The sequence below is a fragment of the Muntiacus reevesi genome, chromosome 7 (assembly GCF_963930625.1).
Source record: "Muntiacus reevesi chromosome 7, mMunRee1.1, whole genome shotgun sequence".
NCBI lineage: Eukaryota > Metazoa > Chordata > Mammalia > Artiodactyla > Cervidae > Muntiacus > Muntiacus reevesi.
This window is the reverse complement of record NC_089255.1, coordinates 26,053,021-26,072,816: the sequence shown is the minus strand read 5'-3', so window position 1 is coordinate 26,072,816 and position 19,796 is coordinate 26,053,021. Positions and strand designations below refer to the sequence as shown.

The window sequence follows — 19,796 nt, the reverse complement described above, 5'->3', positions numbered from 1 at the left end:
TACAAGCTAATTAAATATGTTAGATTGAGCATAAAATGGTGATGGCAATTCTTGTTTTCTAGAACACCTTCCTGTTTTCTAGAACAACTCTGTAAGACGTCTTGGCACAAAATTGCTGAGAGAGAAAAATTTCACTTAAAAGTGTAATATGATCAGTTTTTCCATTTTTCAAGGAGTACTCTGTTGCTGCTTAGAAAATAGAGGGTAGAAGGGCAAAAGTAGAAGCAAAGAGCTGTGTTAGAATGCTGCTGCAGAAGTCTAAGGAAGAAAGGATGGTAATTTGAACTTGAGAGACAGCAGTTAAGGCAAAGGAGTGCATGATACAAGTCATACTTTAGAAAAAGAAGAATCCTGCTATTGAATTTGATGTGAGGGGTAAAAGAAGAGATGTAACAATGAAATAGATTACACCAGAAAAAGTAAATTCTTCAATATTAACTAAGCTATTTAAATTGCTGAAAATATTTTGAGATGATAAAGTGATTAACATACACACAAAAATAACCTTTTAAAAGGTTATTTCTTTAAATCATAAGGCTGAGCACAAGACTCAAATTTCATATAAGATAAAGATGACTGTAAATTACATACATTAAAATGTTCTCTTAAGCCAAATTTGAAGACAGTTTTCTTTATAATTTCCAGAATACTTTCCCTTGAAAATAAAAAATTTCTTTTTTTTTTTATTTGGGAGGAGGTTTTTTTTTTTTTTTTCCATTTATTTTTATTAGTTGGAGGCTAATTACTTTACAGTATTGTAGTGGTTTCTGTCATACATTGACATGAATTAGCCATGGAGTTACATGTGTTCCCCATCCCGATCCCCCCTCCCACCTCCCTCCCCATCCCATCCCTCTGGGTCTTCCCAGTGCACCAGGCCCGAGCACTTGTCTCATGCATCCAACCTGGGCTGGTGATCTGTTTCACCCTAAATAATAAACATGTTTTGATGCTGTTCTCTCAAAACATCCCACCCTCACCTTCTCCCAGACCCAAAATTCTGTTCTGTACATCTGTGTGTCTTTTTCTGTTTTGCATATAGGATTATCATTACCATCTTTCTAAATTCCATATATATGTGTTAGTATACTGTATTGGTCTTTATCTTTCTGGCTTACTTCACTCTGTATAATGGACTCCAGTTTCATCCATCTCATTAGAACTGATTCAAATGAATTATTTTTAATGGCTGAGTAATATTCCATGGTGTATATGTACCACAGCTTCCTTATCCATTTGTCTGCTGATGGGCATCTAGGTTGCTTCCATGTCCTGACTATTATAAACAGTGCTGCAATGAACACTAGGGTGCACATGTCTCTTTCAGATCTGGTTTCCTTAGTGTGTATGCCCAGAAGTGGTATTGCTGGGTCATATGGCAGTTCTATTTCCAGTTTTTTAAGAAATCTCCACTTAAAATCTTTTGCACAACAAAGGAAACTATAAGCAAGGTGAAAAGACAGCCCTCAGATTGGGAGAAAATAATAGCAAACGAAGCAACAGACAAAGGATTAATCTCAAAAATATACAAGCAACTCCTGCAGCTCAATTCCAGAAAAATAAATGACCCAATCAAAAAATGGGCCAAAGAACTAAAAATTTCTGATATAAGCTCCTACTCTGAAAGAAGCAATACTGCCAAGAAGACAACTATGCAGTCTTTTATTACAAAAATAAAAGAAAAGAGAGAGAGAGAAGTCATTAAAATGCAGTGTATATCTCACTCCCTGTTGCTGCTGCTGCTAAGTCGCTTCAGTCGTGTCTGACTCTGTGTGACCCCATAGACGGCAGCCCACCAGGCTCCCCTGTCCCTGGGATTCTCCAGGCAAGAACACTGGAGTGGGTTGCCATTTCCTTCTCCAATGCATGAAAGTGAAAATTGAAAGTGAAGTCGCTCAGTCATGTCTGACTCTTTGCAGCCCCATGGACCGCAGCCTACCAGGCTCCTCCGGCCATGGGATCTTCCAGGCAAGAGTACTGGAGTGGGCCGCCATTGCCTTCTCCAAATAGAGACCTTACCATTAGAAAAGAATGTTGAAACTGGAGCTTTCACACACTATCAGTAGGAGTGATAAACAGTGCAATAATGATGGAACACTGTTGAACTTATCTACTGAAGGTAAAGATACACATGCCCTTATGATCTAGCCTACAGAAATGCATGCATGTGTGAACCAGGAAAAGAGAACTATATTCATAGTACCATTACTCCTAACAGCGCCAAACTAGAAACAGCCAAAATAGTCATCTATAGTACAATGGTTTAATAAGTGGTGGTTTATTCATTGAGTATAGTGGAGTATAAATGGGCACACTCTAGATGCATGTAACAACATGAATGTAAAAAACCTTACTGTTGAACAAAAGAAGCCATCCAAATACTACATATACTAGGATTTCAATTATGTAAAATAAAAACCAAGCAAAACTAAAAAAAAAAATTTTCAGAATGCTTTTATTAAAATAACTTTTATTTTAGTTATTAAAATAAAGAAAAATAGGGAGGTGATTATCATTAGGAAAGGAGAGTGTTAACAATGGAGGGACTAAGAGGCAGAGGACAGTCATCCTCTTATTGGGATGGAGCATAAGAGCAGATTCTAGGGTACAAGTGATCCTCTATTTCTCAACTTCAGTAATAGTTACTGCAGAGTTTTATAAATAAAGATTTAAATGTTGAACATGTTTCCATACCTTTCACAATAAGTAAATATCTCTATATATACTGATATTCATTGACTTGTGTTTTTATAATCCAACTGCTAAACTAGGACAGTAAATCAGGTTTAGACTAAAATAGTAACTATTGATACATAAATGTCTATTTCATTTCCTAGAGTGACTTCAATTCATATCTGGATTCTCACCTGTCTTTACAATCATTCAACAATGTGATGGTGTTTTCACAGCTCGCAGACTCATGAAAATCTACAACAACCCCAACACCTCCAGCACCATCACTGGCTTCATCCTGCTGGGCTTCCCTTGCCCCAGGGAGGGGCAGATTCTCCTCTTTGTGCTCTTCTCTGCTGTCTACCTCCTGACCCTCATGGGCAACGGTTCTATCATCTGTGCTGTGTGCTGGGATCAGAGACTCCACACCCCCATGTACATCCTGCTCGCAAACTTCTCCTTCCTGGAGATCTGGTATGTCACCTCCACTGTCCCCAACATGTTAGCCAACTTCCTCTCTGACAACAAGCTCATCTCCTTCTCTGGGTGCTTTCTCCAGTTTTACTTTTTCTTCTCCTTGGGTTCTACAGAATGCTTTTTCTTGGCTATTATGGCATTTGATCGATACCTTGCCATCTGCCGACCTCTACATTACCCCACCCTCATGACTGGACGTCTCTGTGCCAATCTTGTGATCAGCTGCTGGGTACTTGGTTTCCTCTGGTTCTTGATTCCCATCATCATCATTTCCCAAATGTCCTTCTGTGGATCCAGGATCATTGACCACTTCCTGTGTGACCCAGGTCCCTTGTTGGCCCTCACCTGTACTAGAGTCCCTGTAATAGAGTTAACTAGCTCCACCCTAAGTTCTCTCCTCTTATTTATCCCCTTTCTCTTCATCATGGTGTCCTATGCTCTGGTCCTACAAGCTGTACTGAAGGTCCCTTCAGCAGCTGGACGAAGAAAAGCTTTCTCCACCTGTGGGTCCCATCTGACTGTGGTTTCTCTTTTCTATGGATCAGTGATGGTCATGTATGTGAGCCCAACATCTGAATATGATGCTGGAATGCAGAAGATAGTGACTTTATTTTATTCTGTAGTTACTCCACTCATTAATCCTGTAATATATAGTCTGAGAAACAAAGATATGAAACATGCTATGAAGAAATTATTAGGAACATAAAAGTGAGGATCTTGATTTAAAATATTTGGGGGAACAAAAGCTGTTTTAATTTCTTGGTTAAAAAGAAGACTAACTGAGTATAGGATTATAAGGCATCTCAAAGATGCACTGCATATCCCCAATTTTGCAAATGATAGAGCCATAGATTGAAAAACTGAGTTTAGTTTGCTGGGAAATATAATTAAATATAAATTTCCTGCCAATCTAGGAAACCTCTCCACAATGGTGGAAGAGAATAAAGCAGTTCTATTACTTATTATCTATGGGTGTGAGAGTTGGACATAAAGAAAGCTAAGAGCAGAGGAATTGATGCTTTTGAACCTTGGTGTTGGAGAAGACTCTTGAGAGTCCCTTGGACTGCAAAGAGATCAAACCAGTCAATCCTAAAGGAAATCAGTACTGAATATTCACTGGCAGGACTGAAGCTCCAATACTTTGGCCACCTGGTGTGAAGAACTGACCCATTGGAAAAGACCCTGGTGCTGAGAAATATTGAAGGCAGGAGGAGAAGGGGATGACAGAAGAAGAGATGGTTGAATGGCATCACTGACTCGCTGGACCTGCGTTTGAGCAAGCTCAGGGAGTTGGTGATGAACAGGAAAGCCTGGAGTGCTGCAGTCCCTGGGGTCGCAAAGAGTCAGACATGACTGAGCAACTGAACTGAACTGACTGATTATTGAATAAGCATTAAAGCGTTTTCAACTTGGAAATTAGGCCACCAATGTTAGGCTCCTATCTTCCCACAGGAAATGGAAGATTGGGGCCTTTCTATCTTGATTATTACATTTCAGAGAGACTTCCCAGGTCCTTGACAGAGACATTCCTAGGTCATAAATCTGGTAATGGTGTTGAAAACCCCTTAAAATTTAAAACTTTTTAATTTTATATTCATTTCAATGACAGAGAAACAAGTATAAGTTTTCTAAAGTAAGTGCTCTGAGGAAGAGGGGAAACTCCCTTCATCTTCAGCATGGATACTTACACCTCTTTTTTTCCTTTCTTTTTTTTTTTTTTTTTTTTTTTTTTTTTTGGTATTTGCTTTTACATATTGTACAATCCTAGGGCAAAACTTGTCTCCTATTACTCTTCCAACACCAACAAACTCTTTACTCTTCTGTCAGTGCTTATATTTCTGTCTTCTAAAACATCTATCATGATAACATCAATTTTAATATTGTATATATCTTCATGTCAATATGAAAAATAGCATCAGCACAGTAAAAGTGGTAAATATATGAAAAAAAGTAAAGAGCAAAGGAAAGAATTTTAAATATCTAAAAAGACATTCTATTTTATTCAGAATTAGAGAAGTACAAAGAAAGCTATAATAAATTTATCTCTTTTCCCCCCAAATTGACAAAGATCAAAAATAATGTTGAGAAAAACAGCAATCTCTTCCCTTACTGGTAGAGCACAAATTAGTACAATATATAGGAGGACATTTTGCCAAAAAACTATCAGAATTTAAAGGGCATTCCCTCTGACTCAGCAATTCCACTCTTAAGTATTTATCTGAGGAGTATACTCACAAATAAGAAAAATGACATGTGTACAAGAATGTTGACTACTGTTTCTAATAGTAAAAGATTGGAACAATCCAAATTCCCATTAATCAAGGACTAATTAGATAAATTATTGTATATACATAGGGTGGGATATACTATATAACTGTTAAAAATGAAGATCTGTACATGTTAATATAAAAGTACCCTCAAAGTTAAAGGAAAAGTGAGATGAAAGAGATCTGTGTCTTGGGAAGGCCATCTTTTGTATGAAGGAAGATTACATAAATATCTACATATTTATGTTCATAAACACATTGTGTATCTCTGAAAGAAGAAACTAAGAACAGTGATGCTTTTGGGAAATAGAATTGGGTGTCTAGGGACAGGGAAAGAAGAAAATATTTTCACTATATGTACAAGCCTTTGTATATTTTAAATTTTTCCATATGCATGTATTTCATTTAAACACACATTTAAACAACATTTATTATTATCATCTAAAAATAAATTTTAAAACTATTTTACTATGAAATTGGAACCAAGGTAACATTTATTCATAATTCTGTGATTCTTTAGGAAAATAAAAAGAAGACTGTTTCTCAGAGCAAAAGAAAAAAAGAAAAGAAAACTGACAACCACTTCATGTCATCTCACTAAAATTATTTTGTTCAGCTGGAGCAAAGTAAGAAATGTCCTCCTCTTCTGAGGACCTATGAGAGTAATGAACTATGAAAAAGTGAAAACAGCTTTTTAAAAATAATTGTTGTATCATCTTCCTCCATAGTCACTTATTCACTAAAACACATTCAGTATGTTAGGTACTGAGCCTGAAGGGACAAGTCATATACAGAAGTAATAAGACACATTTCCTTCTCTTCTGGGGCTCATGAACATGTAGTAAATGAAGCAAGATGTTCTATAACAAGGGAATTAAAAGTTGCTATGGGAGCATGTGAAGGAAGACACAGATAAAAACCCATGAGTATGAAAGGGTAAGAAATCATGGCAAATTCTGAAAAATGCATTTAACCATTCCCAGACCACTGTCTATTTACAAGTATACTACAATATACAGAATAGAAGTATTCCTCAAATAGATGTCCATGTGGCATTTACCACCCATCATGACTTATACTTGGCCAAACTTATTAATATATTAATGAGCATCCTTAATCAAAATAAATACAGCTTCAAGATGTAATATAATTCAAAATTCAACAAACAGGTATAGATAGATAGAAAAATGGCTGATTCATGTTGATGTTTGGTAGAAACCAAAGCAATACTATAAAGCAATTACCCTTCAATTAAAAATAAATAAATCAAAAAAAGGCCCAAAAAAAGACAAATAGAGAGAAATAAAGAAGTACATCATTGGGATATAGGTATTAAAATATAAAACTCAGTCTTCAGCTGCCATCACAGTACAAGCATTACTGATATTTATTATTAGTATTTGTTTCCAGGGAACCCAACCTACAAGACCATGTCACTTAGAAAGAAAATAGCACGTGAGTGCTTAAGTAAATCAGTGAGCCAAAAAAGACATATCAACCTACCTCTTATCTTTCATGAGAATGAAATATTTCAGTGCATGGCAGATGACCAAGGGCTGATCATTTTCCATGACAAAGTAGAACTGTGCAGTTGTGCTGGTGAAAAAAAGTAGAACCAAGTGATGCAACCAGAATAGGAAATGGTCTTGGTTTTTTAAAGCAAATTGTCCTATATGTTGGACTTAAAAGTTGTGAAGTAATTTTCAAAATCATGATAGCTGCACTAGCTAACTCTCAATGTGCCTAAAATGAGCTTCCACTTTAGCCATTCAAGTAATGTACAGCCTCAAGCATACCATTCATATCTTCATTTTATAGATGAAGTAACTAAAGCCTAGATTGAATAAGCAAGTTGCTCAAACAGTTAGTGAGTGTTGGGACCAACTATGACTCCAAAAACCATACTATAAAGTGTTATGCTATGGCATCTCTTAATGTTAGGTTATCATATGTGAGCTCCCGAGCTAAGCATTTTGTATACAGTCACTCTTTTAATCCTCATTACATTTTATGAGCCATTATTTTACATGTTTTACAAAGTAGAAAACTAAGGCCTGGAGAGAATACCTAACAATTTACTAGTAATAATGTCTAATGGTAACTAGGAAAGCAAGGATTCAACCAAGTCTCTCTGAGTCCCAACTCATATTCATCATCACTACTAATTTGCCATAGCAGACTTACATATATTGTTTTAAAGCAGGAAAAATTCTCCATGTACCTCTAAAGCTGAAATAATATCCAACTATTATTGTTTGGGTAAATGGTTGATAAAAACTTAATGAGTAAGTATAGTATTGTAAATACAATATGACACATGTGCAGGAAAGTTAAAATCTGGTCTTTAGGAAAAAAAATACAAAGGGAAGCATTTCAAAATATTTGAAATGGCAATGTTTGGGCAGTAATATGGAGGTTTTGGAGGTCTTTTGTTTTTTCCCTTTTTGGATTTTTTTTTTCCAATTGTATGCTTTATTTTCAAATGTTTCAATACCAAGTACAGATAGTCCCCACCTTACTATTTAACCAGTTTTCAACTTTACTGTTGTGAGAAAGTAATACACATTTGGTAAAAACCATACTTTGAATTTTTACATTTTCTGGCCTGTTGATAAGTAGTATGATACTCTCTCATGATGCTAGGTTCAGCTCTGAGCCACAGCTTCCAGTCAGTTACATGATCACGAGGGTGAACAACACATACACTTAAACCATTCAGTGCCCATGCAGCCATTATGTTTGTCATTTTCTGTACAGTACTCAATAAATCAACAATAATATCTATTATGAAAATTCAGCAATTTTATTATGAAATAAGCTTTATGTCAGATGATTTTTGCCCAAAAGTAAGCTAATACGTGTTCTGAGAACATTTAAGGTAAACTAGGCTAAACTATGATATTCAGTAAGTTGGGTGTAATAAACACATTTTTAAGGCTCAAGAGGGAGGAGATATATGTATAATTATGGCTAATTTGTATTGTTGTACTGCAGAAACCAACACAACATTGTAAACCAATTTTCCTCCAGTTAAAACTGAAAAATTTTAAAGCATTTATTTACTTATTATATTTTCAATTTTAAAGGTTTTATTAGGCTGTAAACCTATTTCAGGTCAAAGAAGATATGCAATAGTATATAAAAAATATTTTGAATCTCCAGTAAGTTATTTTGTAAATAATAATAATGATAAATCTAGCTCAGTTTCCCAGTTTAAAAGAACTAGCATACCTTAAAGATGCTCATCTATATAAAACCTCATGACCACATTACAGTATACTAACACATATATACGGAATTTAGATAGATGGTGGCGATAACCCTATATGCAAAACAGAAAAAGAGACACAGAAGTACAGAACAGACTTTTGAACTCTGGGGGAGAACGTGAGGGTGGGATATTTCGAAAGAACAGCATGTATATTATCTATGGTGAAACGGACCACCAGCCCAGGTGGGATGCATGAGTCAAGTGCTCAGGCCTGGTGCACTGGGAGGACCCTGAGGAGTCGGGTGGGGAGGGAGGTGGGAGGGGGGATCGGGATGGGGAATACGTGTAACTATATGGCTGATTCATGTCAATGTATGACAAAACCCACTGAAATGTTGTAAAGTGATTGGCCTCCAACTAATAAAATAATATTAAAAAAAAAAAAAAAAAAACTCATGACCATGATGTCCCTTATTTTTTCTAACAAAACTAATATTTGTAACTTCAAAACTGTGTTTTCTTAATTTTCTGAGAATTAAATTAAGAGGCAGCCACTAGGTCCCCTGAGGAAATGGGAGTCAGAGTTGAAGATTGAAAAGTGAGCCCTTAATACTGGACAGAAGGGGAAAGGCCTGTTAGCCCATCCAGCTTCTCATCAGTCAGTTTCACTGGTACCACGCAGAAGAGGGGAAGTTTCTCAATTTTGATATATCAGCTGATATTGTATAAAGGGAGGTGAAATCATGCTAGCAATATTTCAAACTGAAGACTGTTCTCAATCATACTGCATACTTTCTAGCTCTGAACTAATATGTCCCTACACAGTTGGCCACAGTTTACATCTCACTACTATATAAATTGATATTTCTCATAAGTACAAATGAACTTCTAGAATAAAGTAAATAGGTCTGCAAAATTTAACACAAATCACAATTTACAACTGTGTTTATAAATATGGATATATGCATACTTAACTATATATATATAAGCATATTTGAGAAGATATGGAAAGTAATTCTAAAGAAATATCACAAAGTATAAACTGAAGAAGCTTTTGCATTTTACTTCAGTGATACAGTCATATGAAATATGTTTTGAATCATGAATGGACCTTTATATCTAGGATATAGTTCATTTCCTATCCCAAGGTCAATGTTCTTTAGAGCTCCAAGTTCTTAGTCATTAATAATTGTATAAAATATCTGTGGCATCTTTTTCATATTTTTTCTTCTGAAATATTCATGTTAAATCCCGTGATAAATGAGGGCAAGTTTTAATGTTCTTTGCATTTCTCTATTTTTCCAATTTTCATATACATTCACAATTCAGAGGAGTGGTACATACATAGTAAATATTCAGTGATGGATTTCTGAAAGTCATACATTCAGTCAGGCATAAGCCACAAAAGATATGCAGCAAAAAGCAGAATTACATTTACTTGCTAATATGTTACTACAGCTGAAATAATTCCCTAAAACCTTTCTCTATATTTTTGCAATTTTTCTTCTTTTTGTTATCTTCTTTAGGACCCAGCTAAATCATAAGAAAAAATGTATTTTGTTTGCAAATGTTTATAAAGACTAACTGCTCCCAAATAAGACCTTGAGAACCAGGGGAAAAAGGCATATTTGAAAAATAAAAGTGAGCTGATTAAAGTTTTTTATTATCAAACAAAACTTCAGCTTTGCAGAAAAGTTGCAATAATAGTAAGGTGCAAAATGTCTATATGCCCTTCATTTGGATTTCAAGTTATTAAAATTTTACCACAATTTCTTACAGTCTATCTGTGTCCTTTTACATCTATTACCCTCTCTCTGCCCATATGTCTGACTGTCTTTCTCTATATATATACCTATTAAGTGTAAGCTGAAAACAACTTATTTAAATGATTTAGTGTGTATTTCCTAAAAATAAAAAATGTTTTCTCACATAACCTCACATAATTGTCAAAGCTAAGAAATCTATACTGCTATAATACCTTTATGCAATATAAAGACCTTATTCTGTAATTTCCCAAATTATACTGCTCATATCTTTTATAGCAAAAGGTGAAGTTTTTTTTGTTCTGGCCCATGATCCAATCAAGTTTAGATATTGATCATTTTTAAAATCTAATGAGTCTTTTTGTGTTAGTAAATTGGTGAAAACCTCAAAGTTCTAAAACATACTTTTTAAAAGCAAAGTCAATTCTTGGGAAAAAAATTTTATTCAAAATTAAATTTTCTTATTTGAAACTGTAAGTAACTGTTTTGCAGTGTAAATAAGTAGAAATAAGAACTATTGCATTCTAAATGATAAATGCTTATCAGATTCAACACAAGATTTCTAAAGATTTTTTTCTACATAAAAAAGCCATAATGGTCTGGGGAAAAGAGTGATTGCACCGCTTCGTTACTCCCTAAAACCAGTCTTCTTTGTCTGATAGCAAGACAAGCATCTGTCTCCAGCACCCACAATTGACAACAACTTATCAGAAGACCAAAAAACAAACTCCAGCAAGACGAACACCTTGGCTTGGGTTTTGTTTGACAGAATCTCCCCTGATCATATGAGAGGTATTCTGAACAGATTTGGTGAATGACTAATGAACCTGTCGATTGAATCTCTGGCCATCTCTAAGAGACTAAAACTAAGGAAAAGCTATTACTTCCTCCATCACTGGGGAAAACAAAGGCAACAATGAAGGCACACCTGTCTCCAGAGGAGACAGGGAGTGAACAAGGGAATAACTCACACAGACCTGTCTCCTGGCACAATCCTCCTTCTAGCGGCAGTAAATGATTCCTCAAGGAGGACAAGACAAGCTGTGCTTATAATCCATGGATCCTAAAGCACATACATTCACTGGTCCCCATCCAACCTACTTTTTACACCTTCTCTCCCAGCTGGTTACTACAAAGACAACTGCTTCTACTCAGAAAAGTCTGCCAAAAATTAAGAAGCTTCAGTTGAGAATCCCTTTCTTACTTCAGGAAAGAAGGTAATTCAGTTCTTAGAGGAGAAAAATAGTAAAATATAGCTGGAGAATCTACATGTCTGGGGGAAAAAGTCTCCTGTTAAGTCTGCCACAGTTTTACCCAAAACGTCTAATATTTATCATATGTCAGATATTGAGAAGTTGCTTCCACCTTGTCAATTTATTATTCTATTCAATAGTTTTCATAACAACCTTCTGGGGAAGGTGTTAACATCTCCATCTGACATTTGAGGAAACTAAGAGTCAAAAAATAACTGGCTTATAGAGTTTGCCACAACAATGCAATGTTTAAGTGTTGGATTTCAAATCCTGGGCACTTGTATCCAAATTCAGTACTATTTCTAGCATAACATAATTGCCTGCCACTTATCAGCAGTGGATAATTACACTTTTCTTTCGGGCTTTTGAAAAAGTTTAAACAATAAGCTATATATATATATGTATATTGTATATATATGTGTGTATGTTGTATATGTATATGTATACAGTATATGTATATATTTATGTACATATATATACATATATATATATATATATATATATATATATATATATACCCTATATATATTGCTAGGCATTTTAAAACTATTCTTTCTATAATCTTCAAAATGCCCTCTGTAGTTGTATTCACTTCCCCAACAGAAAAGGGCACCAAAGTATAGACAGGTTAACACTTGGTCTATCATCCATGACTATAATGTGGTGGAGGCAGGATTCAGACTCAGATGGTCCAGTTCTGGAAGTAGAGTTTCTGTATGGAGTAGCCTGTCCAGGCCAGCAAGGCAAAGGACTGTGCTCACAGGGGAATCATCCAGGCTGGCTGCTGAGAGAAGTTAGTGAGGATACCAGGATTCCAATCCACTGTGGAAAACAAAACTCTATTGTTTTCAGGCTTGGAATATATTTCTTACAAAACATTATCTATGTATTGATATTGTTAGGTAAGCTTTTATTCTCTTCCTTATAAAGCATACATTTTTCCAAATTTCAATAATAACCAAATTTTATAATCAGAAAAATAATTTTGAAAAAGAGAACAGTTAAAAAAAGTTTATTAAAACTGTTTTGTGCCACAATTTTAATACAACAATGAACCCAACAGACAAGGTTCTTACCCTCATTTGGCTGGCAAAGATACACAAGTAAGTAAAGAAACAAAATAATTTCAGACTTTGATAAGTATGAGAAAGAAAATAAATAGGAATTTATGAACAAAAGAATGACAGATATACTTACATAGGGTGTTCAGAAGAAGAGGATAATTAGGCTGGAAAGTGAAAAATGGGCTCCAGATACATTTCCAGGCAAAGAGAACATTTAAAGCAAAGAACCCAGTCAGTGGAGAAGTTGGCATATTCCAGGATACAAAGAAGGCCCCTGTAAATGAAGGAGGGGGAATAGGAAAAGACAGATCAGAAAAGGGAACAGGGAAGAAAATGATAAAATAAGTGGAAGCCAGATCATTCAGGGGCCCATGTATCATAAAAGGGAGCTTGGATTTTATTCTAGGTTGGGAAAGTTATGGAATGTTTTTGCATAAGAAAATTGCATGATCTTATTTACACTTTTAAAGTTCAATCTGTCTGCTATGTAGAGAATTGTTTGTAGAGAAGCAAAGGCAGGAAGCAGAGAAATCATTTGGGAGACCTTTGCAGTAATTTAGAGAAATAATGTGGGTGACTTGAACTAGGAGGGTGCAAGGGAAAGAGAGAGAAGCAGATGCATCAGGGCTCAAGGCATATTTTAGAAATAAACAGAACTGCAGCTGAACTGTGCACGAAGGATAGTAGAAAGAGAGATGTGCTATTAAAGCATAATGAAAGTTTTAATTCAGCATTCACTTCAACAAAGTGAATCAGCTGTACATATACATATGTCCCCGTTTTTGGATTTCGTTCCCATTTAGGTCACCACAGAGCACTGAGTGGAGTTCCCTGTGCTATATAGTAGGTTCTCATTAGTTATCTAGTTTATTCATAGTAGTGTATACATGTCAATCCTAATCTCTCAGTTCATCCCAACTCCTCCTTCCCGCCCTTGGTATCCATACATTTGTTCTCTATGTCTGTATCTCTATTTCTGCTTTGTAAATAAGTTCATTGGTATCGCTTTTCTAGATTCCACATAAAATTGATATATTTGTTTTTCTCTTTCTGATTTACTTCACTTTGCGAGTCTCTAGATCCATCCATGTGTCTGCAAATGGTACAATTTTTCCTTTTTATGGCTGAGTAATACTCCATTGTACCACATCTTCTTTATCCATTCACCCATCAATGGACATTTAGGTTGCTTCCATGTCCTGGCTATTGCAAATAGTGTGGCAATGAACATTGAGGTGCAATGTATCTTTTTGAATTATGGTTTTCTCCTGGCATATGGCCAAGAGAGGGATTGTTGGGTCATACGGTAGCTCTAATTTTAGTTTTTTAAGGAAGTGACTGTATCAATTTACATTCCCACCAACAGTGTAAGGGGGTTCCCTTTTCTCCACACCTTCTCCAGCATTTATTGTTTGTAGATTATTTTGATGATGATCATTCTGACTAGTGTAAGAGGATACCTCATTATAGTTTTGATTTGCATTTCTGTAATAGTGAGCAATGTTGAGCATTTTTCATGTGTTGGTTGGCCATATGCATGTCCTCTTTGGATAAATTTCTGCTTAAGTCTTCTGCCCATGTTTTGATTGGGTTGTATGTTTTTTGAAATTGAGTTGCATGAGGTGACAGATAAATTTACAAGCTGAGCAAAAGCATATAGAAGATGGAACTCACAATGCAGTCATCTTCTCCCCCTCCCAATCTCACTCTACCTGAAGCCAGCAAGGCACTGTGGTAATGCACATTAAGACAGAAATGGACAGAATCATGCGAGTTCTTATTGAATACATGAGTACCCTTTGGCCTGAGAATCAAGTAACACTGATTCTGACACAGAAGAACAGGTTCCAAAGTGCTGTGCTCCCCAGCACAGCACTGCATTCTTATCACAGAGAATACACAGAACTATGTCAACATGGTCATATTATTGATATATTCATTTTTATCATTCAAGAAATGTATCCAGATGGCCTCTTTCTTGGAGCTATTTTTTCAGAAGCTTTCCCCATCAAAGTTGATTGATTTACTTATGAAATTGTCAGATAATGGTACTAGAGAGAATGAATCACCAAGTTAGGTTGGAAGATAGTCAAATGTCAATTTTTAAATGGCATCAAAAGTCACACATGTTTTCCTGCTTCAAAATCACATGATCCAACAAGGTACCTGCCTACAAGCAGCTGCATTAGGTGACAACTCAAGGAGTACATAGGAAATGCAGTTTTCCACTCATTATAAGGAAATTATAGAAACCTTTCTAAATGCAAGATCATGTACATCCCCAGTCATCACCATGACACTACTGTTTGACATAGCAATAACTTCAGCCTACCCTTAAAAAGATGTTTGCCAAGAAGAACAATAACTCGATATATTTAGTTCAAAACGGAGAATTACACATTGCATTCTCCTACTGGGATGAGCTACACAAGGTATGGGTTTTAATCTCATGTGTTCATTGCTGTATCCCCAGTATCCAAAAGTAAACACTCAATTACAATAAATTAATAACAAGTAAATAAATCTCAGTTTCTTTTTTGGACAAAGAAAATAAAGCTCCTCTGCTGTTCCAGGGATAATCAGTAATTATGACCTTTCACAGCTCACAGACCCATGAAAATCTCCAATACCTTCAACAACTCCAGCACCATCACTGGTTTCATCCTCCTGGGCTTCCCTTGCCCCAGGGAGGGGCAGATTCTCCTCTTTGTGCTCTTCTCTGCGGTCTACCTCCTGACCCTCATGGGCAACAGTTCTATCATCTGTGCTGTGTGCTGGGATCAGAGACTCCACACCCCCATGTACATCCTGCTCGCCAACTTCTCCTTCCTGGAGATCTGGTATGTCACCTCCACTGTCCCCAACATGTTAGCCAACTTCCTCTCTGACAACAAGCTCATGTCCTTCTCTGGGTGCTTTCTCCAGTTTTACTTTTTCTTCTCCTTGGGTTCTACAGAAAGCTTTTTCTTGGCTATTATGGCATTTGATCGATACCTTGCCATCTGCTGGCCTCTACACTACCCCACCCTCATGACCGGACGTCTCTGCACCAATCTTGTAATCAGCTGCTGGGTACTTGGTTTCCTCTGGTTCCCAGTCCCCATCATCATCATCTCCAATATGTCCTTCTGTGGATCCAGGATTATTGACCACTTCCTGTGTGACCCAGGTCCTCTTCTAGCTCTCACCTGTGCTAGAACCTCAGTAATGGAATTTTTTTGGGCAATCATAAGTTCTCTCCTCTTATTTATTCCTTTCTTCTGCATCATGGGGTCCTATGCTCTGGTCTTGAGAGCTGTATTCAAAGTCCTTTCAGCAGCTGGACAAAGGAAAGCTTTCTCCACCTGTGGGTCTCATCTGGCTGTGGTCTCACTCTTCTATGGTTCAGTGATGGTCATGTATCTGAGCCCAACATCTGAGCATGATGCTGGAATACAGAAGCTTGTGACTCTGTTTTATTCTGTGGGAATCCCACTCATTAATCCTGTGATCTACAGTCTGAGGAACAAAGATATAAAATATGCCCTGCAGAAATTTCTGGAAATACAAAAATAAGAAACTTGGTCCAAAAAAAAAAGAAAGAAATCTTTGGGCAACTGGGCTATCTTTATACTTTTCCAGATTAAAAAACCTTAAGTAAATAACAAGTACCAACTCAATGGACATAAGTCTGAGTAAATTTTGGGAGTTGGTGATGGACAGACAGGCCTGATGTGCTGCAGTCCATGGGGTCACAAAGAGTCAGACATGACTGAGTGTCTGAACTGAACTGAACTAAACACTTCGAGAATTCTTCATCCCATTGTTGAACCTATTCATCATGGCTATTCTTACTTTCCCCAAAATCTTTCGGAGAAAGGACTTAGAGACTTTATTCAACTCCCTCATTCTGCAGATTAAGAAGCTGAAAAATGGAAAATTTGAGTGATTTGCTCTGGTAATAACTTTAAAATGCTTAGAAAAATCTTCTTTATGCTTCTCATTCTACTCATAGAGAAATGCATAATAAATTATAAGAAAGTATTGGGGGTTTGGCATTCTGGCATACAGCCATCAAGTCTTCTTTCATCTAAGAGGGGTAAACATATATTACTGATAAAAGTCTAAACTGGTGCAACTTCTACTTAAAACCTTGCAAACAATTTCAGAAAATTTAAAATTTACATATCCGGTATCCCAGCAATTGTACTCACTCCTAGATACACATATAATCATACATATGTGAAAAGTGCATTTTTAGAAGCCACTTAAATGCCTATTTATTGAGACATACTTCAATATGTATGACATATTCATGCGATGGAATTTGATGTAGCATTTCTTAAATGAGAGAATTTTAGATATACAGATATGGACCTCCAACTTATATTTGTTATTAAGTGAATAAATGATGCATAGTATATAAGTTGTCATTTATTGATGAGATTATAAATTTGTCCTCGTGGTTTAAAAAAAGGAATATCTTTCAAAGGATAAATAAGAAACCTAACCATGGCTGCATTTGGGAAGAGTATATCTTGAATTCAAGTGAAGGAAAAAAGACTTATTTTAACTCTCTGGTATCTTTGAAAAAAATTTTATAGATAATAATGATAGCTCTACTGGTAAGTTTTTTGAGAACTGGAGCCTAAGAAACAGTCCCCCACAATTCCTAGGTTTCTTGGGGAATCTATGCCAAAGCACAGGCTGTTTCCAATGCAAACAAAGGAGCCAGGATCCAAAAATCCACAAACATCATTTCATTCAGACTTCTCGGTTCTGGAGGGAAAATATGGGAAATTATTTTGTTCTCTGAAGATGTTTTCCAATTTCAAAACTGGGAAAGGAGTATGTCAAGGCTGTATATTGTCACCCTGCTTATTTAACTTACATGCAGAGTGCATCATGCAAAATGCCAGGCTGGATGAAGCACAAGCTGGAATCAAGATTGCTGGGAGATTTATCAATAACCTCAGATATGCAGATGACACCACCCTTATGGCAGAAAACAAAGAAGGACTAAAGAGCCTCTTGATGAAAGTGAAAGACAAGAGTGGAAAAGATGGCTTAAAACTCAACATTCATAAAACGAAGATCTTGGCATCTGGTCCCATCACTTCATGGCAAATAGATGGGAAACAATGGAAACAGGGAAAGACTTTATTTTCTTGGGCTCCAAAATCACTGCAGCTGGTGACTGCAGTCATGAAATTAAAAGACACTTGCTCCTTGGAAGAAAAGCTATGACAAACATAGACGGGTAGACAGCATATTAGAAAGCAGAGACATTACTTTGCCAGTAAAGGTCAGTCTAGTCAAAGCTATGGTTTTCCCAACTGTCATGTATGGAAGTGAAAGCTGGACCATAGGGAAGGCTGAGTGAAAAAGAATTGATTCTTTTGAACTGTGCTGTTGGAGAAGACTCTTGAGAGTCCTTTGGACTGCAAGGAGATCAAACCATTCAATTCAAAAGGAAATCAACCCTGAATATTCATTGGAAGGACAGATGCTGCAGCTGAAGCTCCAATACTTTGGTCACCTGATGTGAAGAACTGACTCATTGGAAAAGACTCTGATGTTGAGAAAGATAGAGGGCAGGAGGAGAAGGGGACAGCAGAGGACAAGATGGTTGGATGACATCACTGATTCAACGGACATGAGTCTGTGCAAGCTCCGAGAGATGGTGAGGATAGGGAAGCCGGGCGTGCTGCAGTCCATGGGGTCGCAGTCGGACACAACTGAGCAACTGAACAACAACAACAACTGAAGATGTGTGGGAGGAAATGGTTTGTTAAAGTGTTATTTGGGGCTTCCACCAGGTGGCACTAGTGGTAGAGAGTCGGCCTGCCAATGTAGGAGACCTGGGAGACCTGGGTTCAATCCTTGGGTCTGGAAGATCCTCTGGAGGAGGGCATGGCAACTCACTCCAATATTCTTGCCTGGAGACTCCCATGGACAGAAGAGCCTGTCTACAGGTGGGTACAGTCTACAGGTCACAAAGAGTCTGACACAACTGAAACGACTTAGCATGCATGCAAAGTGTTAATTAGTCTTGTTTTAGGGCTATTATATTTACATTTCTTACTGTTCACTAATTCATTAAAAACATTTAGTGAATACCTGTAATATGTCAAGTATATATTTAGGAAAGGAATCAGATAAGTCAGCAAGTCACATTTCAGTCCCTCATGGAGTTGACAGTCTAGGATGAGAAAAAATTAAACTGTGAGATGTGCTATGACCAAGAGAGAGACTAATTGTTACAGGAGTCAGCTGGGGAACAGTATATGCAAACAATGGAGAGGTAAGTGGTGAGAGAGCAGGAGAACGTTATCTAAGTATCTGAGTATTTCACACAGATAATTATAGCTCATGGATTACGGGGTCACATCAAGGTAAAGATCAGGAGTGTCCCTGATAGACATTCATAGAAAGGATCTCTCAGACTCTTAAGAAAATCTCTCTAATGGTTTGCAGTTTACTACTACTACTACAAGCAAAAGAAATCTGATTGTATTATATGATAAAATAATTTTATATGATTTTATGATTTTATATGATTTCATATGATTTATATGATTTTATTATATAAAATATGATATAATTATAGTGTATTATATGATTTCCCTGAGGGTAGGAAGCAAGAAAGCTGGAAATTGCTTCAGCTCTTTGCACAGCAGCTTACATTCAGCATTTTATCTCAAATGCATTTGTAACATAGTAATTGTTTGATAATAAATATCTTAATTTCTCTTCCTTATTTATATACTTGTTCATTTTAAACATTTATTTTTTTAATTTATTTTTTTATTGAAGGATAATTTCTTTACAGAATTTTGTTGTTTTCTGTCAAATCAACATGAATCAGCCATAGGTATACATATATCCCCTCCCTTTTGAACTTCCCTCCCATCTCCCTCCCCATCCCACCCCTCTTGATTGATTCAGAGCCCCTGTTTGAGTTTCCTGAGCCATACAGCAAATTCCCGGTGGCTGTCTATTTTACATATAGTAATGTTAGTTTCCACGTTACTTTTTCTGTACATCTCACCCTCTCCTCCCCTCTCCCCATGTTCATAGGCCTATATTCTCTATGTCTGTTTCTCCAC

General features: G+C 36.5%; 2 protein-coding genes across 2 annotated transcripts; both read left to right on the top strand.

Moving 5' to 3' along the window:
* Nucleotides 1-2,920: 2,920 nt before the first annotated feature.
* Nucleotides 2,921-3,856, top strand: LOC136171997 (olfactory receptor 11G2-like). The gene has a single exon (XM_065941100.1). It carries the CDS (start codon nucleotides 2,921-2,923, stop codon nucleotides 3,854-3,856), a length of 936 nt encoding a protein of 311 aa, XP_065797172.1.
* Nucleotides 3,857-15,309: 11,453 nt separating this feature from the next.
* LOC136171974 (olfactory receptor 11G2-like) lies at nucleotides 15,310-16,263 on the top strand. Its single transcript, XM_065941080.1, has one exon. The coding sequence runs from the start codon at nucleotides 15,322-15,324 to the stop codon at nucleotides 16,261-16,263; it is 942 nt and encodes a 313-aa protein (XP_065797152.1). The 5' UTR covers nucleotides 15,310-15,321.
* The last annotated feature ends 3,533 nt before the right edge of the window (nucleotides 16,264-19,796 follow it).

Coding starts and splice junctions, on each gene's coding strand:
- LOC136171997 (XM_065941100.1), top strand. CDS start 2,921: ATGAAAATCTACAACAACCCCAACACCTCCAGCACCATCACTGGCTTC.
- LOC136171974 (XM_065941080.1), top strand. CDS start 15,322: ATGAAAATCTCCAATACCTTCAACAACTCCAGCACCATCACTGGTTTC.